A 21,333-nucleotide genomic window follows, 5' to 3' on the forward strand; every position below is an offset into this window, starting at 1 on the left:
ACAGGTTGGAATAGATGGTGCCAGTGGTAGCATCCATCCTTTCACCTGTATGCGTCGGTGATGGGGTTTGCGGGTGCGTGGTGACAGATAAGGACAGGTGCACGCTATCATGAACCAGGCTAAATTCCTGATAATTCATCCCCCATGCGCCACAGACCCCACCCAACCTGAAACCCCTTAGTTCCCAAGATCCATTTCCACGTCACTGTGTCGCACAATTCCGCCGACCTTTGCGCACCCCAGCATATGTGTGCCCGCGGTTTCCAATGCTCTATTGATTGCACCAAAAGCCAGCCCAGGCCCTGCGTCCTAGGGCCCAAACGAGCTCCTCCGTACAATGTTTGCTCGCACACTCCGGCGCACGCGATTAGGTGTCGCGCGCTACTGTATGGTAGCCCTTGTGTCGCACAAGTGGTTGGAGCGTGTTTGGGGTGAGTTGGCGCGGCAGGGTGGTGTCGCGCCCATGCTGCCCCGCTTGCAGGCCTTGTTCCCGGCCGGTCTCTGATGGCTATGGTGTAGTCCTATGAATTATCTGTGCGCGGGTTGGTGCCCGGCGAATTTCTGTTGCATGGGGCCTGCGCGCATGGCGTGCCCCTCGGGGGGTAATCGCGCTCGCATCACATAAGGGCCGCTCGAACTAAAATTTGCCACTCATACAATAATTGCAGCTACTGTATCTCTACTCGCCCATGTGTAGCACGCTTGGGCGCTAGCTCGCATTTGAGAGAACCAACACCCTTGCTCCCCCCATTTTCGTCAAAACCAACATTCTTCAAATTGATACTGTAGTTCTCACTCTGAGTAGCAGCTACGGCTGTCGTTCCCGTGGTTGAGAGCCCTTACCGTTGTGGTTCTACTGTGGAGGCAGCGGGCGTAGCGACCGGGCGCAAGCAGCCGAGCGGGCGGTGGAGAACCAGTCGCAAAAGTCTGCGGAATTGTGGGATCCAGTGCAGCTATGCACCGTGCAGTATTGCAGCAGATGGTTTGAATATATTTGCTCCAGAGATGTGTGCTGGCGAGCGGCCTCAGAGCGAAACTGGGGGCGCCCCAAGACGCCCCAAGTTCCCGGATCCACTTAACTGCCAGCCGCAGCCCAATCTACAAAAGGAGAGGACCGGTAGCCTGGTTTCCCATAGTAGTTGCGGAAATATGATCACAGAAGTGATCTGGCATTGACCTCAGGTCGCAGCTAGAGAATAGTGCACAGTCCAGGAAGTTGGGATGCACGCAGATGGGGCAGCTCCTCCAGCCCAACTCCAGCACTGGTCATTCACCCCAGCCCCCCAGAATTCATTATCAATGACACCCGCCCCTCACTTCCTTGATATAGCTGTCGTAGACGAAATTAACTTTGTAAAATGAGTTTCTGGTACTATTTGTTCCTGGCGCTGTTTGTGCCGCTTTTCGGCACCTACATCGTTCAGCACCTAATTTGCTCCGTATTCTATAAGACTCAAAACCTGAAGAAGCGGTATAATGCTGAGTGGGCTCTCGTCACCGGCGCCAGCTCGGGTGCGGAAGCAGCTCGCGCGCCCGCTTGAGCTCGCCATCGCACCTATACAACATAATGACGCTTAAGCGATATCGGATATTAGATTAGTGAAGCCAGGGCAGCAAGCGCGAAGCAAATGGCGCGATCAGTCGACGCAGCCGCTGGGCTATGTTTAGCCCAAGGTCGCTTTGTATCGCACGGCGATGCCCTGAACATAAGCAATGATCGTGACGAATGTGCAGGCATTGGCAAGTCCATTGCCACCCGGCTTGCGCGCCAAGGGCTCAACGTCGTGCTGGTGGCGTTGGGCGACAGTCTGCTGGACAACACCTTTGAGGAACTAAAGGCAGCCTACCCCAAATGCCAGTTCCGCAAGGTGAGGGGGGATTGAGATATTGACCGGGGTGATAAGGGGTAGGCGGGTGCGGACACGCCGCCAGCATGTCGGGCGAAAGGGTGTGTGCACGTTGTACAACTCGTCCGGGTGCAGCCGCACGGGCCCCACGCCGTTCCGCAAGTTTCCGCTGCCAACTCGACACCAACCTCCAGCACCACTATTCTTTCATGGACGCAATGCCCACCCATCCTATCGGCATTCGGCAACCCTGCTCGGCAACTCTGCTCCGCCAGGTGGCCGCCGACCTGGGCGGCTCCGACTACCTGGCGCCCATCATTGACGCCACCAAGGACATCCGGATCCAGATCGTGTTCAACAATGCCGGCTACATGCTCACCGGCTTCTTCCACACCCGGTGAGGCTGGGCTGGGCGGGTGCAGGAGGGCGACAGGCCGGGGCGGGCGGGTACGCTTGTACGTGTCCAGGTAGGAAGCAGGCCTGGCCGACCAAGTCTATTGCCCACGTCGCACTACCATACGGTACACGTGGGGCGCCGAACAACTGTATGTGCCTGATTGCCCCCTGTCTGCTTGTTTGGCCCGCCTGTTCTCGCCCCCGCCCGCTCCCCCCGGCGCAGGCCTCTGGACGCGCTGATGAAGAACCTCAACTGCAACGCCGTGTGCGCCGTGGCCATCACCCACCACTTCGTGCAGCAGATGGTGGGTTGCGACGTCCATGTGTGCGCGTGCTAGAAAGCACAAAGGAGAGGGTCGACGCTGTGTGTGTGTGAAATGCGACAAGCAAATAGTGCACCGTGTTTGGTGTTACCTGGCATACTGCTTCTTCAGAAGAGGTCGGGCGGTGGAGCTCCGCGTGTGTGTGTGTGTGTGTGTGGTGGTGGTGTGGTGGTGGTGGGGTATGGACGGGAGTGGGATAGGTCGTGTGCGCCCTTACAAGCGGGCGTCATGTGAATGGTACAACTTGGCCAAGATGGGGCTGACGTGGCAGCGGTGGCAGCTGCGGCTGCGCTTAACATGCACGTGGACGACTGCCTCCGGACTACGCGCAGAATGACCGCACCACCGCCTTGCTGAGCTCTGCACAACCGCGCCCCATCGCTCCCCACACTCCCGGCCCCTCCCTCCATCACTTTTCTTGCCGCCTCCCCTCCCAACGACCCAACCCCTGCCCTCCAGATCGGCTCGGGCCTGCGTGGCTGCGTGGTGTTCACCAGCTCCGCCGCCGCCGCCATCCCCAGCCCCTTCTCAGTGCAGTACGCCGCCACCAAGTCCTTCATCTCCGTCTTCGGCGCCAGCCTGGCCCCCGAGGTCAAGCCGCACGGCATCGACATCCTCGTGTTCCACCCCTCGCCCGTGGCCTCCAGGTGGGAGGCCGGCAGCTGGGGAGCGAGCGTTGGCGCGAGGGCGCCTGCGTGCTTGTGCACTGCGGTGCACTGGGTGCGGTTGACACTGTGAAGGTTGCATGCCGTACTGTCGGGTCCTCTGTCCTCCCCTCGCCTCGCTGCACCCTGCCTGGCCTTGTACGTGTGCCGCCCGCCCGCACTCTCCTGCTAGCAACTGCGCAACCCCGTGCCCATCTGCTCGCGGCGTGCAGGTTCTACGACAAGGCGCACAAGCTGGACGCGCTGGACTTCTTCAAGCGCTTCGCAGTGCACCCGGACGCGCTGCCGGACACGGTGTTCGCCAGCATTGGCCGCACCGTGTGGCGCGACATCGGGCCCACCGCGCTGGCCTTCCGCACCGTGGTCAAGGTGGGAGCAGCGCTGCGGCGGGCAGGGGCGCGCGGGGCGCTGGGCAGGTGATCACCCGTTCCAGCTGCCTCGTAGGGGGTCAAGAAGATTCTGCTTGTGGTCTCTCATGGTGTGGGTCCGCTGGGCTGCCGCCTGCCACCATAGCATTGCTTACCTCTCCCTACCGCTCCTTCGCCCTTCCTACCCCTCCCCACCGGCCAGATCGTGGACTACAACTTCCTAGCCACCGTCATCGCCGCCTTCGGCCGCTACATGCCCGACTTCAAGCGCGCCTCAGCCGAGGGCGTCCCGGCGGCGCCCGGGGGGGCGGCCGGTGTTAAGAAGACGCACTGAGGACCAGGTAGCGTGATGCGTTGATGAAGCGGAGGGGGTGGCGGAGGAGACGAGGAGCGAATGAGGGGAAGGAGGAGGGCTGCAGCAAGAACATGTGAGGTCGTTTGAGCCTTTGAGGCCGTATCCCTGCGAGCGGGAGGGGCAGAGGTGCTAATTACTGCGTGCCCTTACCTGGGCACGCTCTTGTCAACCCGGGTTCACTTCAGTTTGGGGCACCGTCCCAAAACTGCACAACCTTTGGACCTGTGTTTAGTCGTGGTAGTACAGTCCGACGTGGAAACCAACCTTGCCTACCCCCGCCTGTCGTGTCAGATTCACCGTCCGACAGTACTACCACTGCCGTACGGCCCTTCCCGTGCGGGGGGTCATGGGGGTGGGCAGGGGGGTCCCCGTGGCCAAACTGGTCTCCCCTGAGTCCCCCACGCTCTCAGCCCCTCTGTGCATGTAGTAATGACTTGCTGGTCAAGTGGGGGGGCGGTCCGCGCTCGCCTGAGGTCGAAATGGGCGGGTTTTGGCCCGCCAGGCATGTGCCCGATGGGCGCGTGTCGGTCCGATCGGGCCCAAGTGTGCTGGAGAGAGCAGTAACTCACTCAATATGTTATTTAGATACCCAATATTGCATTGGAACGTATCCCGGGGCAAAATGTGAGGCTCTGCCGACCGGCAATTTCGCGACCGAGGTCCCTCGAGGAGCCATTTTTTCAAGCCGTGATTGGTGCCGTGTCTACTTTCAGCTATGAGAATGGAAATTCAAGGCTTTGCGAGGGCTAAAAGCAGCTCTTCGTGTACATTGTCGGGGCATGTCGCTGCATTTCGCGAGCTGGGCGAGCGGGCAGGCCGCGCCAGGGCTTAAAACAACAAGTCATAACATACATATGTCATGTATACGCCTTAGGCAAGGTTTGGTCTTTGGACGGTGCGGCGTGTATGGGCACGCCCCGAGTGAACCCGGGTTGGCTCTTGTTTGAGTTTTGACGGACTCATTACGGATGTGGGATGAAAGGTATGTCGGTGGTACATGCGTGCGGATACGCTAAGATCTGTGTACTGTCGGCACGTGCCGTTGCTAGCCCGGACGACGGAGGGGTGTCTCTTGTGGGCGTCCCTCCACGTGCCTGTTGGCTAAGCCTAGGCTTACCGGCACCCTCGCACGCCGGGGCAGATACTTTGGGACCAGCTGGCCCAACTGTGCATGTAATTGCATGGATCATGTTGTGCGCTGAACTGCCTGAACAGCAGTACGGGGAGTGGTCTGGGCAGCGGGCAGAGGGCATGTCACATTACCGTCAGAACTTTGTAATATGACGCGCCGTCAGCCCCGCCATCCGGTGTTCAACGCTCCACCTCATGCATATTAACATCCAAACAGATCACCATTGCAACGTAGTGGCCCAACATCCACCAGACCTACCCGGGCACCCGACCCGGATGTCCGCTTGCAACGCCGGAGTTGGGCCTCCACACCAGGCCCCTAGCCCTACTCCCTCATGTTGAGGCACTGAGCCGGTCACCCACTGGCTCCAACCATCAGCAACGCGCTTGCAAAACATCGCAGCAGCCGCCCACACCTCTACCAGCTCGACACGACCTCCCAGCATATATCGACACGCCTCAATGCAGCCGCCTGCAGACATACATGCCACGCCCACGTGTGTGCCCTCCGCAACCCGCGCAGTCCAATGCCCTCTCATACCCTACTCAAAACGTGCCCAACCCTGACACTGTCACTCGACCTCGACTCACGCTGCAACAGGTTCCGTGTAATCAGCCGATTAAGCAGTAGAGTCCTACCATGCACTCGACGCACTGCCAGCTGGCGCCCACGTGACCCCAACCCGGCGCGTGTCACCCACGAGGTTTACCGCCGCCCCGGTTGCCTTCACCCTATCGCCATGGCCGTGGCCGTGGCCGCCACTCCACTCCACTCCTGGCAAAAGCACAGATCCAGCGCATGGCGCTTTACGAGGACACGAGCTCGGCCTTCTTCCCCGTCTTGGCGACCTTCTCCAGGACAGCCTGGGGGTCCAGCGCCTTGCCACGCACAACAGCCTGCTGCTTCTCCAAGCTGACCTCGTACGAGTCCACTCCATCCAGCTTTCCCAGGACACGTTGGACACTGCGGGCGGCGCAAAGGGGTGCAACGTAGGCTATTGAGATTGTGTCCAACTCCCGCCCCGCCGCACCATTACTTACGCGCCAACGCATCCGTTGCACATCATGTCAACTTTAAGGACCACCTCGGTAGACATTTTGGCTCAGCAGGCGAAGAACTATCCTGTCGAGACTTTAATGCGTTCTGACGAGCAGCTGGATACTGTTCGCAAGCAAGTGGTACTGTAATTTGATGAACAAGTAGCAGGAGCAAGAAAAACTTCAAACGGTTGGCCCTAGGATGTGTTTCCTGGCGATCCGGCTTTCGTCGCTTCCAATTTGTGACTTGGCCATGAACCGCCTGGTTGCAGAAAAGCTTCCTGCAAAGCCGTATACGTGTCATGCTGATAAGAACGCGTTTCTTTTAGGAGTGGCCTCAGCGGGCAGCGAGGTCACTACTGTCGATAATTGAGCCAGGGGAGCGCATTTCAGCATTTCAGTGTTGAAAACCACACGTGATAATAAATGCCATCGCTGCTCCGGCGTAGGACGCCAGGGCGAGCTTGTGCCCTGATACTCTTGACTATCGCTTTCTACACAGCCACGCTTTGGCGGTTTCCGGCCTTCGTGGAACAAAAATATGGCGCCAAACAAAAGCTATGGGCACAGGTGCTGTCCGAAGAAGCGTGGTTCCGAAGCACAAAAACCACCTGCTGAACCCCGAAACTTGCCCCCTGATACAGTTCCTGGGCACATGCCAGTGCGACTCCACCAACTGTGAGCACGAGATGTGCTTCTGGGGATTGTGTGGTGCACCTGATGTGGCTACACGGCCTGATTGAGCTCAGCAACTGAGACAGGGGCGCTACCTGGAGCTGAACTCCTCTGCCCTTTCAACGTGCAGGCACGGAGGCGTTTGACCTCACGATGATGCACGGTAGCCTGTACAATCGGCTCCTGGCAGCAGCGCTGCAGCCACAGCAGCAGGCAGCGGCAGGCAGTGGCAGCGGCACCAGCGACACTGCCGGTGGCAGCGGAGGCGGGGCCGGAGCTGGGAGCGGCAGGTTTGGTGGCCTGCTGCCGAGCGCGCCGCAGAGCGCCCGCCCGCCGCAGCCCAGGCCGGTGATACAGCATCTGGTGTGGCAGGTGCGATTGAGCCCCCCGATGCAGTGCAAAGGCATTCGCTCAATTGTATCAATGATAGATGCGATCTTCAGCACATGACACGGCACGTCCTTCCTGGGTCACTCCAGCCGGTCCTTCCTGCTCACCCAAACCTACATGCCTTCCGCCACTCTGGCGGCCCCCACGGTGCGCACGCGTGTCTGCCACGCAGCCCCACAAGCTCGCCGCCGCCTACCCCTGGCGGCTGCGCATGTACGCGCATATGGGCCTCATGCTGCCGCGCAGGTGGGAAGCGCGGGCGCGGGGAACGGTGCAACAGTGCACCAGTGGCTGGCGGAGGCGGCATGGGCATGGGTATGCGCTGGACCTGAGGTTTCCACACAAATCTTGTACACACTTGATTCGCTGATGCTTCTGGTGCCGCTGGCATTCCTACTCGACTGCATTACAGCCTGGCGCTGCTGCACGCCTGGTGGCTGTCTTCCACAGAGGTGGGTGCGCATGTGCACGTGTATGGGTGCGTATGTGTGCATGGCTGGTGGTGGCGCCTGTCGGTGTGTAGCACCTAGGGCGGTGATGGCATCGGAAGATTTGGAACCACACTCCGCAGCGACGGCACGCGTGTTCTTGTGCGGTTCACGGCGCCCACCTTCACCCCCACCAGGACCTGGCACTCGCGCTGGCGCACCTGTCGCAAGGTGGGCAACACGACCCGGCACCCGTTGCACCGGACGTGTTGGTTTCCGTGCCATGTTGGTGGCAGCTCCAGCACATCGTTCAGTGACCGCTCCTGCTCCGCCTGTCCCTCCCCCTGTCGCCTACCTCATCCACCTTGTTGATTACGGCATCCTGCTGCTGTTGCTCCTATTGCTGCCGCTGCTGTTGTCGCCGCAGGCGTGCCTCTGGTTCTGGACCCGGACTCATCCGCGGGGCTGCGAGTGGAGCCAGATGCTGTGCTGCGCTGCAGCTTGGCGGACCCAGAGCAGGACCCAGACCAGGCAGCTGCAGGAGGGGGGCCGGGCGGGCTGCCCTTGGAGCAGCAGGGGAATGGGACAAGTGGAGGCCGGCGGCGGCGCAGTGCTGCGGCTGGTTCGGGCCTGGGCGGGGAGGGGCCAGAGGACGCCGAGGAGGGGGCCGCGGACGTGGATGAGGAGGACGAGGACGGTGATGGTGACGAGGACGATGGCGATGATGACGGCGAAGGCGGCCAGCCTGAGGATGGGGCGGCTGAGTCGGAGGGCGTGCCGGAAGCAGCACAGCCACCGGCGCTGACGCAAGGGCTAAACGGCGAGGCCGACCGCGTGGATGTTGTGGCGGAGGACCCGACCGCCGCTGCCGCGCAGGCGGCCCTTGATGCGGCAGCAGGCGGCAGTGCCGGCGCTAATAGTGACAGTCATGCGGGCGGCGAGGCGGTTGCGGCAGGCGCCGGCCAGGAAGGAGCCGGCAAACCAACAGCAGCCGGTGACGTGTTGCCGGCGCCGGCAGCAGCTGGCGCTGGTGCTGGTGCCACGCCATTGCGGCCGGCTGGCAAGCGCGCGCGGGGCGGCGCGGCTAGCGGCATCGGCGCCAAGAAGCGCCGGTGGGGCGGGGCGGACGCGGAGCCGATGCGGCCGTTCCGGTGTGTGGTGCTGGAGGCGCGGGGCCGCATGCCGCTGCTGAATTTGAACACAGCGGCACCGAAGCCTGCTGCTACGACGGCGCCGGCCTCGGACACGGAGTCCTCAGAGACGTCAGAGCCCTCAGAGGCGCAGCAGCCTTCACCCGAGCAGTCGCAAACGCCAGAGCCAGCACCGTCTGCCGGCGAGGACGGCGCTGAGAACTGTGGAGCAGATACCAACATGAGCGCTGCCGCTGGTGGCGGCCAGTCTTCGCAGCGATGCCGCGCTCCGGCACCGCCGGCAACCGATGCAGTGACAGCCAGCTGCGCCGCCGTGGGCGAGGGTGAGAACGGCTCGTGTGCGGCTGCTGCTGAGGGCACAGTAGCTGGCAGCGAGGCAATAAATAGCACCGGCGCACCAGCCCAACCAAACAACATAGATGCAGCGACTGCAGCAAGCAATCGCACCACAGCCGCCGGCGCAGGGCGCGGCCGTGCCGGGACAGGTACCGGCGCAGGCCGCGCCGGTCGGCGGCAGCGCCGCCGCGGCGCCACCGGCGGCCCCCGCGACACGGCTGCCGGCAGCTCGGTGTGCCGCAACGTTATCTTCGTGCGGCCGCCTCAGCGCGCCGAGCTGGCTGACCACGTGCGGGAGGTGGAGGCCTCCCCGCTGGGGCTGCCGCCGGTGGAGCTGCTGCGCCGCATGATGCCCAAGGCCGCCGAGCTGGCGGGCTGGTTGGTGCTGCCGCACGCCATGCTGGCGCGGTACGTGCTACTGCTGTCCAACCCGCCGCCGGCGCTGCTGCTGGGCGCGCCCGGCGTGGGGCCGGCGCCGCAGGCGGCGGCAGCCATGCCGGGCGGCAGCTCAGGCGTGTTCAGCTTGGGCGCGTGGGACGGCGCCGAGGCCGGGGCTGGGCACGTGGGCACGGCGGTGCGGCTGCTGGCGGCGTGGCTGGGGCGGATGCCGCTGCTGCACGTGGGCACGCAGCTGATGCTGCTGGCGGGTGGGCTTATGACGTTCTGCGACCTGCAGCTGTGGAGCCGGGTGGCGGCGGAGCTGGCGTCGCTGAGGCGGCCGCGCCGGCCCTGGCCGCGCCGGCGGCTGGCGGCGTGGCGGGTGCTGTATGAGGGCCTGGTGCAGGTGTGCGTGGGTGGGGTGGGGTGGGATGGGGGGTGGGGACAGGCGGGCGGCCGGAAGGCCGTGTGTGGTAGGGCTACGTGCACGCAATGTGGTTGGCCTCTTGTGCACGCGAACCTAAATCGCTATGCTGACCGGCCTCATGACTTGCTGTTCTTCCTGTGTGCGCCTCAGCCCCAGCGGGAGGCGTTGCTCTCCTGGAACATCACCCACTTCGTGCTGCTGTGAGCTTTGGGGGTTCTGCAACATAGAGTGCCATCTGGCCCAGGCAGTGGGGCTTGCTCTGCTTCGCCCGCTGGGTCCTCATTCTGTGTGCTGCAAGCTCTGTGCTTTGCGCTGGTCTGAGGCGTTTCGGAAACCTGGTGCATGCCGCTCATTTACGATTCACGATACAGTGGAGTGCATACTCAATACAAGCGACTCTCAACTGCTGCTGCTCCTGCAGGCCGCTACTGCGCATGGCGCTGCCGGCTTCCGCTCTGGACGTGGCACTGCTGCTGCCGCTGGTGTACAGCGTGGGCGTGCTGGGGGCAGGCAACAGCGACGTCGCGGCGCGGGCATCAGCGGCGCTGCTGCGGGTGCGAACATCATCTATCTGCTGGGCCTTACACCTGGATTGCTAGTTCTGCAGCCCCACAGAAAGAAGAAAGGCCTGCGATTATTGCAACCATTTCTAGTTGGTGCTTGGGCATATACCTAGGGCGCGTTAGGCACGACATGTAGGGTTCAACTTTGAAGCCAGTCATGCCCTGCCCCGTGCTGCCCAGGTGGCCCGGCGCGTGCGGCGCCATGAGGGCGGCTACCACCTGATGCTGCTGTCGGTGGTGGAGGGCGCCGACCCCGCAGCCCTGCCGGCCGGCTGCCGCCTGCTGCTGACTGCCATCATGGACAGCGGGCTGGGGCCGCCCGCGCGCGCGGCTGTGGCGGCCGCCATGCTGGAGGAGGCGCCCGCACTGGCGGCAGCCCTGGCGGCGGAGGCGCAGCGGCGGGAGCATGCGGCAGCGGCCGCTGCAGGTGGCGCCGGCGCAGCGGGTGCGGGTGCGGGTGCGGGTGCTGAGACAGGCGCGGACGGAGGTGCCGCCGGCGGCGGCTTCGGGCCGGGCGGAGAGCTGGCGGCGGCGATGCAGGCTCAGGTGGCGCCGCCGGTGGACCGGCATCTGCGGCTGGGCGATGCCGCAGGCGGGGCGGTGGCGGGTGCAGCGGGCGGCGAGGAGGGGGCTGCGGCGGAGGAGGAGCTGGAGTACGACAGTGATGAGGAGGACGAGGACGCGGCCCAGGGGCAAGGCCGCGCAGGCGGTCCCGTGGTGCTGCGCTGGCCGGCACCGCTGCAGGTGCGCCTCACGCACAGCATCACGCCGTGTGATGCCAGCTGGACACGCCTACAGGGACTCGTCCAGCACGTTGTCTTCTTTGCCTTTGGGTGTGCTGCCGCGCCTCAACCAACCCGCGCTGTCCCCTCTGTTCATCCGCCCGCAGCTGCCACCCGAGGTCGCGGACTGGGAGGATGTGCCCAGGGGCTTCACGTGCGCCATCACCCAGGGGCTCATGCAGCAGCCCGCCATGCTTGTGTCGCCCGACCTGCCCTCTGCGCCCACCTACGAGCGCGCCGCCATCCAGCAGTGGCTGGCGTCTCAAATGTGCGTTGCTGGTCTCCGGTCTTGTGGCGCTGTCTGTACCGGCTGACATGGCGGTGCTGCTTGTTGTGCACCAACGAAGCTTGCTCCCTGCCTTGTTGTCGCCAGTTTGTTGGGCACCTATTGAAGCGGCCGCTCCTCGGCGCTCGTACCATTGACGTCTTTCCTTCTGCTCCTGCCGCCTGCCGCCTGCTGCTGCTGCTGCTGCTGACCGCCAGGCGCGACCCCAAGTCCAACACGCCGCTACGCTCGTACAGCCTCCTGCCCAATGACGATCTGAGCCGGGCCATAGATGACTGGGTGAGTGTAGATTGACTTCGGCCTTTGCTTGCTTCACTCAATCGCGCTCCAAGCTCGGAATGAGGTATACATGAGCAGCACTTATTTGTATGGCGCGTGTGTGGTATGGCGCGGTCGACAGGTGCACTGGCGGCTGCGGGCGGAATCCAAGGCGGCGCGGCGCAGGCAGGCGCGGGACGCCCTGCGAGTGCAGGAGGACGCGGAGGCAGACGCCGCGGGCCCCAGCTCCGGCGCCGCCGCCGCGGACCTGGACCAGGGCTGGGACTCGGGCGCCAGCAGCAGCGGCGACGAGGTGGGTGGTGGCGGCGGCGCAGCTGGAGCCGGAGGCGCCGGGGCGTCAACCTCCACTGGCGGCGGCTCACGGCAGCTGCGGGCGAGGCGCACGAGGTCGGGTGCAGCTGCTCCCACGCGCTCCACCTCGGTTCTGGCGTCACTGGCACGAGGCGCGTCCAGCCTGCTGGAGGGCGGCGCGGAGGTGGTCAGCAGAGGTGTCGCGGCGGCAGCGGCGACGGCAGCAGCGGCGGCAGCGGTGACTGCGGAGGCGGTGACTCGGCAGGGCGTGCGCCGCCGCAATGCGCGGCGTGGGGCGAGGGAATGGGCGGCGGCTGGCGTGGATGGTGTGGTTGAGGAGGGCGCTGAGTAGTACGGAGCCACGGCCCGGCCGTGGCAGTATGGACGATACGAAGCACCACAGCATCAGTGGCATAGATACGGCTTCACGGACCAACGGTGGGATCCCTAACACGCAGAGGAGCTACGAGTAGGCTCTGCAGCTGCATGCTCGTGATGGAACATGGCAAGGGGCAGGAAAGCGTAGCTGCATGTGTTTCGTTTGAGGGCGAACTTGGAGCAGGCACATGTTGGTTGCTGTTGGGCCAGCTCTTTCATACTGTTCATACTTGAGTTACATGCAAGCCCGCGCCACACGCCACACCCACAATACTTCCCACAGCCACCGCATTCGCCCATGCTTGCTCGTGATGCATCTGTACAGCAGGTTGGCAAGTTGAGGTCTTCTTGTCACACTACCTTAACTGCTGTCATCAGTCCAAAACACTTCTCGACGGTCACCCAGCGGTGTGCCGCATGCATCCCTTGTGGACGACAGTGCACAGGAGTCAAAGTAGTTGTCTCACCCCGACATACGAGCCAGATGTCCGACATGTGCGCACGGCACTGGTCCCGTGCGCAGCCACAATGTGTCTTCCACATGCACACGAACCAAAATTATGCTTGCGTCCCTTCCATACGCGCAAGCCAGGACACCCAGCGAACAACATCCAAGTGCGCTCTATGTACTCGCGCGCACACGTAAAACACACTTGCGCAGCAGAAGCGTGAAGTCAGAGCGCGAAGGACTGTGTCATGCGGTACCCAAGCGGCAACGCGCACACGCCACGTACATCACCACACATGTGTCACGCACGCAAAGAATGCGTGCTGTTGCCAATGTAAGGAAGCCACTACCGTAATCACCCGAATCCTGCACTCCCGAAAGCTGCCGCCGTCTGCACTCTGTTTTAAAATCTTATACAGCGCATGATTGGCTACCACTTCCGATGCCCTCCAATACTGTGCACTCCGCGACACTATTCACATGCAATTGAAACTCACTCGACCCTAGCTCCCCACCGCCATCACCACATCCCGAACCGCAGCGGCCTCTGCACGGGTTTCCTCCTCCGGCGGCGTGAGCGGCTCCTCCTCAACCTCGCCCATTACATGGTCACCCGGCGCGACCACATCACCGCCATTGCTCTGCTCTGCTGGCTGTGCCGCAGGCTCCGCTGCCGCAACAACCGGATGGGCCGTAGCAGGCGTCGGCGCCTCTGCGGTCGCAATGGCCGCTTCAGTCGCCTCTGGCACGAGCGGTGCAGACGGCCGCGGCGGCAGTGACGCACTGGGCGCCTGGCCTGCAGCTGGTGCTGCCGGCGGCAGAGCCGCTGCAACCGGTTTTGCTGCAGCCGGCGTCACCGCTGGCGCCGATGGCGAGGTGACCTGCGTCGGTGGGTTTGCGCCTTGCCCAGCGGCTGCCCCGCCATGCCCTCCGCCGTGTCGATGGGAGCCGTGCGAGTGGTGTTGTCCGCCGTGGAGTACCGGCGTGGCGGCGGCGGGCGCCGGCACGCCGCCCTTCTCCTTCTCCCGGTCGCGCATGCGCTTGATGGTGGAGCGCACGAACTCCTTGAGGTTGGACTCCAGCTTGTGGCGCTCGATGGGCTTGAACACACCCGCGCTGCGCCGCTCCTCCCAGGCGCGCCGCTCCTTGGCCACCACCTCCCGGTACACCTGTGGCACGGGGTGCAAACCAGCGGCGCGCTCGTGGTGAGGAACATACACACTCGGACGGACGAACGCAAGCAAGTCAAGATTTAAGCCCGTGGGATGCATTCACAGTTGTTGCAATGGCAGCTAGAAGCTCCGGCTGCCACGATGGCGGTAGCAGCGCTGCTCCTCTCAGCCTCTCACCTTTGCGCGCAGCGCTGTGGCCTCCTGCACCGACACGCGGCTGGGGTGCTCTGGCTGCATGTACTTGCCCAGGCGGTGCCGCACCATGTCCGCCACGTAGGCCTCAAAGGAGCTGTCCGGCTCCTCCCACACCTCCAGGTGCGAGGTGGACACCGGCCGCAGCCACTCTGTGGTGGTGCGCCAGCGCGGCAAGCATTGGGAGAGGCCTTAGTAGTTAGAAGCAGACCCATACACTCAGTGTGGTTTGGCAAGGGATAACAACACACGCGAGCTAGACAAGACCAGCAGCGCGTCCTCACCGTCGATGTTCTCCTCCTGCCCAGCTGCCCCGCCTGCCGCCGCGCCCTGGTGCTCAGGCGAGGCGTGCGGTGACGCGCGCGCCACCGCAGGCGTTGCGCCGCCCGCAGCCGCTGCCCCGGCCGCATCCGCCGCGCCGCCGGGCATCCGCCAGTCGCTCAGCGAACTGATGGGTACCACAGGCGGCAGTGCGCTGCCACCTGCCGCTGCCGCTGTCGCTGTCGCTGCCGCTGGCCCGCCCAGCCCGCCCGCCCCACCGAAACCCGCCACAGTAGGCGTGGAGTTGGTGGAGTTGGTGCCGGTGGGCAGCCCCGCCGGCGCCGGCCCGTCCCGGCCGCCGTACGCGGCAGGCGAGTTGGTGTGGTAGGGACTCGGCCCCGCTGCAGCGGCCACGCCCATCGTTGACGTGGTGCGCAGCGGCCGCAGCGGCACGCCGCCCTCGCCCAGCGGCGGCCCGTTGGCGTTGCCGCTGACACCGGGCGGTAGCGGAAGGGGCGGCGGCGGCGGTAGAGCCTCGTTGGTCCCGGCCGCCGCCGTCTCCACCAGGGGTGACATGGCAACATCTGCGCCATCCACCGCCACCAGCGGCGACCAGCAGCAGCACGCGGTCATGTCAGACAGACTGGAGGCCGCGTCACCCTGATCCACAGCCGCAACGGTCGCTGCCGCCTCGCCCTCCTCGCCGCCGCCGCCAGCAGCACTGGCTGCCCCCTCATCGCCCTTCGACTTCTCCTTGTCGCCGCCGTTCGCCGCCGCCGCGCCAGTGTCCTTTTCCCGAGACCCTGTCGCCCCCTCCTTCGCCCTCTCCTTGCCCTTCTCCTCCTGCCCTTCGGCCGCCGCCACGGCCCCGGACGCGGCAGCGCCAGCCGCCCCGGGCCTGGGCCCCCAGGCGCTGTTGCCGGACCCATACAGCCCCAGCGCAAACAGCGCCACGATGTCTGTGAGCTGGCCGTGCAGGTGCCGCTCCGGCTGCAGCGTGCCCTGCAGCGGCGGCAGCAACGGCGGCCGCGGACGCGGCCGCGCCAGCGCAAACACCTGCTCCACGCCCAGGCGCTCGGGCAGGTCCGCCAGCCCCAGCCCCAGCAGGTCCCGCTCCTCGGAGGAGCTGCGGCCGTACAGCCCGCCCAGCAGCGGCGGCGGCGGCGGCAGCGGCAGGTCGGGCGGCAGCGGCGGCGGCCCGGGCGGCTCTCGGTCCATGTCCATCCCGTCACGGCCGTAGTAGCTGCCCGGGTAGCCGTGGTGCAAGCCGTAGCCCTGCTGGCCGCCCATGTAGGGGTGCCGCGGCGGCGGGCCGGGCAGCGGGCCGCCAAAGGATGACGCGTCGGCGCCGTCCAGCCCGGTGTGGCTGTACTTGCGCCGCTTGGCCGCGCTGCCGCTGGCGTCGTCGCCGCCGGCGCCGCTGCCGTAGCCAGCGTAGGCCTCCGCGCTGGCGGGCGAGGGCGGCCGCGGCGGCAGCCCCAGCGGCGAGGGCCCCATGCCCATGGGGCCCATGCCCATCATGCCCATCCCCGGCCGCCCGCCTGGGCCCATGCCGTTGCCCATCATGCCCATGCCTGGCCCCATGCCCATGGGCCCCATGCCCTGTCGCCCAGGCCCCATGTTCCGCATCATGCCCGGCCGCCCGCCGCCCATGGCCGCCGCCGCCGCCATCATGCGCTGCCGCGCCGCGCCCGGCCCCAGCGGCGGCAGGCCCATGGGCCCGCCGCCCATGCCATCCAGCTCCGAAGGGTCGCCCTCGCCGAAGGAGGCGGTGCTGGAGGTGCGGGCCAGGGCGGGGTCGGCCGAGCCGCCCCCGCCCGCGCCACCCTCGCCCGATGCCGAGCCAGCAGCGCCGCCCCCCAGGGGCGGCGGCGGCGGCAGCCCGCCCGCATTGGCTGCAGCTGCCGCCGCCGCGGCCGCCGCCTGCGCCTCCTTCATCCGCATCATCTGCTGCTGCTTGAGCATCTGCTGCTGCATCATCTGTTGCTGCATCATCTGCTGCTGCATCATGCTCGGGAAGCGCCCCATGCCGCCCATGCCCATGCCGCCCATGCCGGGCCGCCCCATGCCGCCGAACCGCACCGGCGGCGCCGCCATCAGCTGCAGCAGCCGCTGGTCCGTCACCGCCGACGGCGGGAACTTCTTCAGCAGCGCCGCCGCCTTGGTGCGCACGTCGTAATCCGCGTTGGTGGACAGCTGCCGCAGCATGTCGGCGAAGTTGCCGTGCGCGGATCGCACGGAGTACACGTCGTTGGCCTCCAGCGGCAGCGCCTCCACCACGCGCAGCACCTTGCGCAGGATGACGCAGTACTCCTTGCCCGTGTTGCGCCCCATGGCCTGGTGCAGCTGCGTCAGCAGGCCGCACGTCACAAAGTCCTTCTTGGCCGCGCTGCTGGTGGTCTTGAGCACCACGTCCAGCAGCAGCGACAGGTCCGCCATGCGCGCGCGCTGCCGCGCCGTCATGCCCGCCGAAGACGCGCCCGGGCCGCCGTCGTCGCCAAAGCCCATGCGGCCGCCGTTGAGGTAGCGGCCGCCGGCGGCGGCGCCAAAGGTGCGGTTGGGGTGGCCCATGTCGCACAGGTTGAACAGGCGCAGCACCTTGATGATGTTCTGCCGGCTGGGGTCCTTGAGCCGCCCCGTGGCGCCCACCACCTCATCCAGGCGGCGGTCAATCTCACTGCGCAACCCACGCCGGCTGGTGCCGCCCGTGGCGTTGGGACGGTCCAGCGGCCGGCCGGCGCCCGCCGGCGGCGGCGACGACGAGCGAGCTGGTGATGCTGAGCGGTCCATGGACTGCTTGCGCGCAGACGCCTTGGCAGCGGAGCCGTTCTGCTGCTGCGGCGCCTCCGGCACTGGCGCTGGTGGCGGCGGCTTCTTCACCGGTAACCGTTTTAACCGCTTGCGCAGCGGTGCATGCTTGGCCGCGGCCGCCGCCGCTGCGCGCACCTCCACCTCCGCGTCCTCGTCCTCCAGGCCCGCTTCCGCGTCTGCCCCGCCAGACCGCTGGGAAGGCGACGGCGACTGCGACCGCGGCGAGCGCGGCGAGGGCGGGGAGGACGGCGCCGCCGCGGGCTTCTCCTCCACAGCTGGAGCTGGCGTGGCATCTGCAAGCAGGGGACAGATCGTTTGTTGCATACTACAGCCCGTGCTCCACCTACCATGGTCAGCTCTGGGAGTACGATACAAACTCTCTACCACCCGCGGTCCCGGCCAGCCGTCCACTGGCCTCACCTTGCTGCTGCATGATCTTCCATTGCTTAAAGAGAGCCTTGGGCCCGCGGAATTGCGGTGTCCCCGCCATGGCCTGCGCCAGGCTGCCTGGCCCAGGCCCCGCCGCCGCGCCATCCTCCAGCTGCAGCTTGGACACAGCCGCCGCACCCCCTTCCGCCCGCTGCTTGTCCTGTTTATCCTGCTTGGCCGCGCTGGCCTTGCCCTTGCCCGCCGTGGCGGTGGCTGCCGCCTTCTCCGCCTTGCGCTGCTGCTTGCTCTTCGCCGTGGACGGCGCGGGCGTCGAGTCCGCCCCCGGCTTGTCCTTCTCCGCCTTGCCGCTGCCACCCGACGTCTGCTGCTGCGCCGCTCCAGCGCCTTTGCCCGTCACCGCCTGCGCTGTCGGCAGCTCCGGCGGCAGGATGAGCGGCTGCGCGCTCTGCTTCTGCACTGGCACGAACGTGGGGTTGTAGAAGTAGTCCACCGTCCAGTTCACGTTGCGCGCCTTGCACAGCCGCTCCAACCTGTCACATAAGAGCGGGTGGCCAAAAAAGGGCCAACAACCTGTCAATTGTCCATTCGGTCGGGCGCGAATCAGATCCCTGCCTGCCCCTCCTACTCCGCTTTGCAGTTCCAACCCCATATCCTCCTCCACGCCTGCCATCCGTCAGCAAGACGCCAGCAGCCGTCCGGCCCCGGCACTCCAGCTCACCGCGTGACCATGCCCATTTCCTTAGGCCTGTCCACCCGCGTCCCCACGCGCCAGTCCAGCAGCATGCGCATGTTGGGGTCCATGTCCGTCTCGCCCAGCATGATGGGCGGCCAGTCGTGCGTGGCGTCCTCCACCGTCTCCACCGCGGGCAGCAGCGACACGTCGAAGTTGTCCTGCAGCGGGCCAGGCAACAGCATGGCGGTTCAGCTCTGGACTCCAGGACTTCGCAGTCTGCAGTCCGCACAGAGCCCTGCCCCCGACACAGCGCCTCCGGAACTGCAGGCTCCGCTAGACCGGCGCCGCTCCCACCTGCGTCCCGCCAATAAACTTGCGGCAGCCCCCGGACTTGCAGTAGCAGCGCATGGGCTTGTCGCCGTAGCGCTCAAAGTTGTAGTCGAATGTCAGCTCCGTGTCCTGCGGCCACACCGTCCATATGTCAGCAACTCCCTGGCTGCCACGACTCACTGCAGCAGTCCCGCTCGTTCCGCTCCGCGATTACCGCTGCCACTGGCACGACCGCACCTTCGGGATGTCCCGCACCGCAAACAGCCCGATGGCCAGCTCGCCGTGCACCAGCCATTTTTGCGTCTCGCAGTTGGGCTCACATGAGTGGTTGATGAAGCGCGAGATGTTGCCCTGTGCCGCCGAAGGAGCATTGCGGTCAAGGTATCGGTCTGCCGGCACACATCCGGTGCTTCTATTGCGGCCACCCCAGCCTTCCATTCCGAGTCCGCCCTGCTACATGCGCCTGCAAGTGCACCAGCCCGTGCGGCTCCGCACCTTGCGGCAGGCGTCGATGACCTCCCCGTTCCCGATGTTCATGAAGTAGTAGTGGCGCTGCCCCACAGACATGTAGTACTCCTTGCGCCGCTGGTACTCGTCCTCCTCCAACACCTCGCCTGTAAGACAGGGCGGGCCACAGGCACCAGTCAGCCTGCCGTCAATTCCCAAAAGCACCTGCTCTCGAGGTCATAACCCCGGCCTCTTAGCCCACGCATCGTCGCCTCGCCTGGCCAAGGCCAAACGTAGGGCGCAGCAGCACATGCAGCGCCTCTTGCTGCGCCTGCCCGCCTTCGTCCTCGGCCACCTGTCTCTCCCGTCTCCCACCACCCCGAACCCTTCCTTCGCACGGTACCCCGGCGTGCTACCTCCGCTGTCCTGGTATTCTTCCCCGCCTGTCCTCCAAGCCGCTGGACCGCGCTCACCAATGTACTCGATGATGAACTGGCCCGCCTTGATGTCCTCCAGCGCGAACAGCCCAAAGCCCTTGGCGCCCGCACGCCGCTGCGGAGCGGAGCGCACACAAGCAAGGGCACCGCTCAGTCGTACGGATGTATAAGGCCAAGCCCCTCTCCAGCGCAGAAGCCTCCCAAACCCGCCACGGTGCCACCAGAGCCCCACCCCGTGCCAGTGTCATAGGCCGCGCCACGCCGCGACTCACAATCTCCAGGTTGGCGTACATCCGCTTGGAGAACATTTGGTTGGTGCACTTGTCCTCCGAAGGACAAAAGCCCTGTATTCTCAGGCATCATCGAAAAGGGTGAGGTAAGAGAGGCGCCGCACCACTTGTCCCAGACCTGGCCGTGCGCTGTGTGGCGTGTGGGCCGCCGTCAACCACCCACTTTGCAATGTTGCAAGGAGGTAGCAGGACAGGCCCGCAAGGTGTTTACAGTTGACTGCAGCCTCCACCACAATTCTAGCGCCTGCCCCGCTCAGGCCGACGTGGTTGCCCCGCGCACACACACACACACACACACACACACACACACACACACACACACACACACACGCACACACACACACACACACACACACACACACACACACACACACACACACACACACGCACGCACGCACGCACACACACATACACACACACACACACACACACACACACACACACACACGCACGCACGCACGCACGCACGCACGCACGCACGCACGCACGCACGCGCGCGCGCGGCCGCCGCCTCGCCCTCCACGCACGCACAGCCCATACCATCGACCCTGCTTACCGGCACGCACTCGATGCAAAGCATCCGATTGATACAGTCCGGCCCACAGCCGTCCCCGCCGCGCCACACCGGCTTGCAGTGGCATATCATGATGTCGTCCTCGTCCTGCACCTTCCGCTTGCGGTGTGTCAGGACATTGTCCTTCAGCAGCTGCCACACCGCGGGAATGCGCCGACGCTTCAGCCCCTCCTCCTCGTCCAGCTCGCTCTGCACACCATAAGCCAGCCGGCCGCGTGGTCAGCGCATGGAAGCAGCCCGGAAAGCCCTGGAGCCACGGTATGCCTCTTGGACACTACCAACATCAATATTTGTATTTGTGCAAGTTATCGGGCGGGATCCAGGCCAGACCGGCGCCTTTAACTGACCTCCCCGCCAGAGTCTCCGCCAGCATCAATTTGCTCGTCGGTGAGCTCCTGGGGCACACTGCAGCTCGCAAAAGCCTTGTTCGGATTGAGTGCACAGTACCTACGTCGGTGGGGCATCGGAGAGACGTGTATGGAAGCATCGTTCAAGAGCGCGCGAAGGCTGGGCCCAGGGTCATGGACGGCGCACTTACCAGGATGCATCCTCATCCAAGGAGTTTGCATATGGTGCGGGCACACGCCTCCATTTTGTGCAAGAGTCGCAAAGAACCCAATTTTGCTCAGTCTCGCCAGGCTCCGCCTGCTCGCCCTTCCGGCCTCGCTGCTGCGCTGAGTCATCCGTGTCTGAGGCGTCTGAAGCACTGGGCGACCCGCTCAGCGACGTCTCAGACTCAGAATCCGAGTAACTCCGTCGCCTTCCCATTTCTTGTCTCTCACGAGTACCACTAAGATAGCAACATTTGTCTACGATAGAAA

The 21,333-nt window shown here is 65.0% G+C and overlaps 4 protein-coding genes across 4 annotated transcripts; 2 read left to right on the plus strand and 2 right to left on the minus strand.

Moving 5' to 3' along the window:
* The first annotated feature begins 640 nt into the window (after positions 1-640).
* On the plus strand, positions 641-5,143 carry CHLRE_09g392430v5 (uncharacterized protein). Its single transcript, XM_043065635.1, has 7 exons — positions 641-1,512; positions 1,735-1,868; positions 2,123-2,244; positions 2,467-2,548; positions 3,026-3,213; positions 3,444-3,600; positions 3,802-5,143. Exons 1-7 carry the CDS (start codon positions 1,359-1,361, stop codon positions 3,931-3,933), a joined length of 969 nt encoding a protein of 322 aa, XP_042921185.1. The 5' UTR covers positions 641-1,358; the 3' UTR covers positions 3,934-5,143.
* Position 5,144: 1 nt separating this feature from the next.
* On the minus strand, positions 5,145-6,330 carry CHLRE_09g392467v5 (uncharacterized protein). Its single transcript, XM_001694690.2, has 2 exons — positions 6,127-6,330; positions 5,145-6,049 (listed from the first exon to the last, which is right to left on the minus strand). The coding sequence occupies exons 1-2, from the start codon at positions 6,180-6,182 to the stop codon at positions 5,893-5,895; spliced, it is 213 nt and encodes a 70-aa protein (XP_001694742.1). The 5' UTR covers positions 6,183-6,330; the 3' UTR covers positions 5,145-5,892.
* Positions 6,331-6,430: 100 nt separating this feature from the next.
* Positions 6,431-12,702, plus strand: CHLRE_09g392505v5 (uncharacterized protein). The gene is made up of 13 exons (XM_001694610.2): positions 6,431-6,693; positions 6,768-6,801; positions 6,929-7,170; positions 7,361-7,434; positions 7,601-7,640; positions 7,814-7,847; positions 8,044-9,887; positions 10,059-10,108; positions 10,330-10,462; positions 10,652-11,215; positions 11,361-11,521; positions 11,737-11,818; positions 11,940-12,702. The coding sequence occupies exons 3-13, from the start codon at positions 6,952-6,954 to the stop codon at positions 12,459-12,461; spliced, it is 3,723 nt and encodes a 1,240-aa protein (XP_001694662.2). The 5' UTR covers positions 6,431-6,693; positions 6,768-6,801; positions 6,929-6,951; the 3' UTR covers positions 12,462-12,702.
* An 8-nt stretch (positions 12,703-12,710) lies between these two features.
* On the minus strand, positions 12,711-21,330 carry CHLRE_09g392542v5 (uncharacterized protein). Its single transcript, XM_043065638.1, has 13 exons — positions 21,051-21,330; positions 20,860-20,959; positions 20,495-20,701; positions 19,921-19,992; positions 19,685-19,763; positions 19,260-19,378; positions 19,002-19,115; positions 18,789-18,893; positions 18,480-18,652; positions 17,792-18,291; positions 14,584-17,664; positions 14,285-14,451; positions 12,711-14,104 (listed from the first exon to the last, which is right to left on the minus strand). Exons 1-13 carry the CDS (start codon positions 21,278-21,280, stop codon positions 13,439-13,441), a joined length of 5,613 nt encoding a protein of 1,870 aa, XP_042921186.1. The 5' UTR covers positions 21,281-21,330; the 3' UTR covers positions 12,711-13,438.
* Between the last annotated feature and the right edge of the window lie 3 nt (positions 21,331-21,333).

The sequence above is a fragment of the Chlamydomonas reinhardtii genome, chromosome 9, assembly GCF_000002595.2.
Source record: "Chlamydomonas reinhardtii strain CC-503 cw92 mt+ chromosome 9, whole genome shotgun sequence".
Taxonomy (NCBI): Eukaryota; Viridiplantae; Chlorophyta; class Chlorophyceae; order Chlamydomonadales; family Chlamydomonadaceae; genus Chlamydomonas; species Chlamydomonas reinhardtii.

Excerpts from the sequence above, each read along its gene's own strand:
- CHLRE_09g392430v5 (XM_043065635.1), top strand. The coding sequence starts at position 1,359 with ATGAGTTTCTGGTACTATTTGTTCCTGGCGCTGTTTGTGCCGCTTTTC. Across the intron at positions 2,549-3,025 it reads ACCACTTCGTGCAGCAGATG|ATCGGCTCGGGCCTGCGTGG; the intron begins GTGGGTTGCGAC and ends CCTGCCCTCCAG. Across the intron at positions 3,214-3,443 it reads CCCTCGCCCGTGGCCTCCAG|GTTCTACGACAAGGCGCACA; the intron begins GTGGGAGGCCGG and ends CGCGGCGTGCAG.
- CHLRE_09g392467v5 (XM_001694690.2), bottom strand. The coding sequence starts at position 6,182 with ATGTCTACCGAGGTGGTCCTTAAAGTTGACATGATGTGCAACGGATGC. Across the intron at positions 6,050-6,126 it reads TGCAACGGATGCGTTGGCGC|TGTCCAACGTGTCCTGGGAA; the intron begins GTAAGTAATGGT and ends CGCCGCCCGCAG.
- CHLRE_09g392505v5 (XM_001694610.2), top strand. The coding sequence starts at position 6,952 with ATGATGCACGGTAGCCTGTACAATCGGCTCCTGGCAGCAGCGCTGCAG. Across the intron at positions 7,848-8,043 it reads GCTGGCGCACCTGTCGCAAG|GCGTGCCTCTGGTTCTGGAC; the intron begins GTGGGCAACACG and ends TTGTCGCCGCAG. Across the intron at positions 11,819-11,939 it reads GCCGGGCCATAGATGACTGG|GTGCACTGGCGGCTGCGGGC; the intron begins GTGAGTGTAGAT and ends CGCGGTCGACAG.
- CHLRE_09g392542v5 (XM_043065638.1), bottom strand. The coding sequence starts at position 21,280 with ATGGGAAGGCGACGGAGTTACTCGGATTCTGAGTCTGAGACGTCGCTG. Across the intron at positions 19,764-19,920 it reads TGTACGCCAACCTGGAGATT|CGGCGTGCGGGCGCCAAGGG; the intron begins GTGAGTCGCGGC and ends TCCGCTCCGCAG. Across the intron at positions 14,452-14,583 it reads GCAGGAGGAGAACATCGACG|AGTGGCTGCGGCCGGTGTCC; the intron begins GTGAGGACGCGC and ends GCACCACCACAG.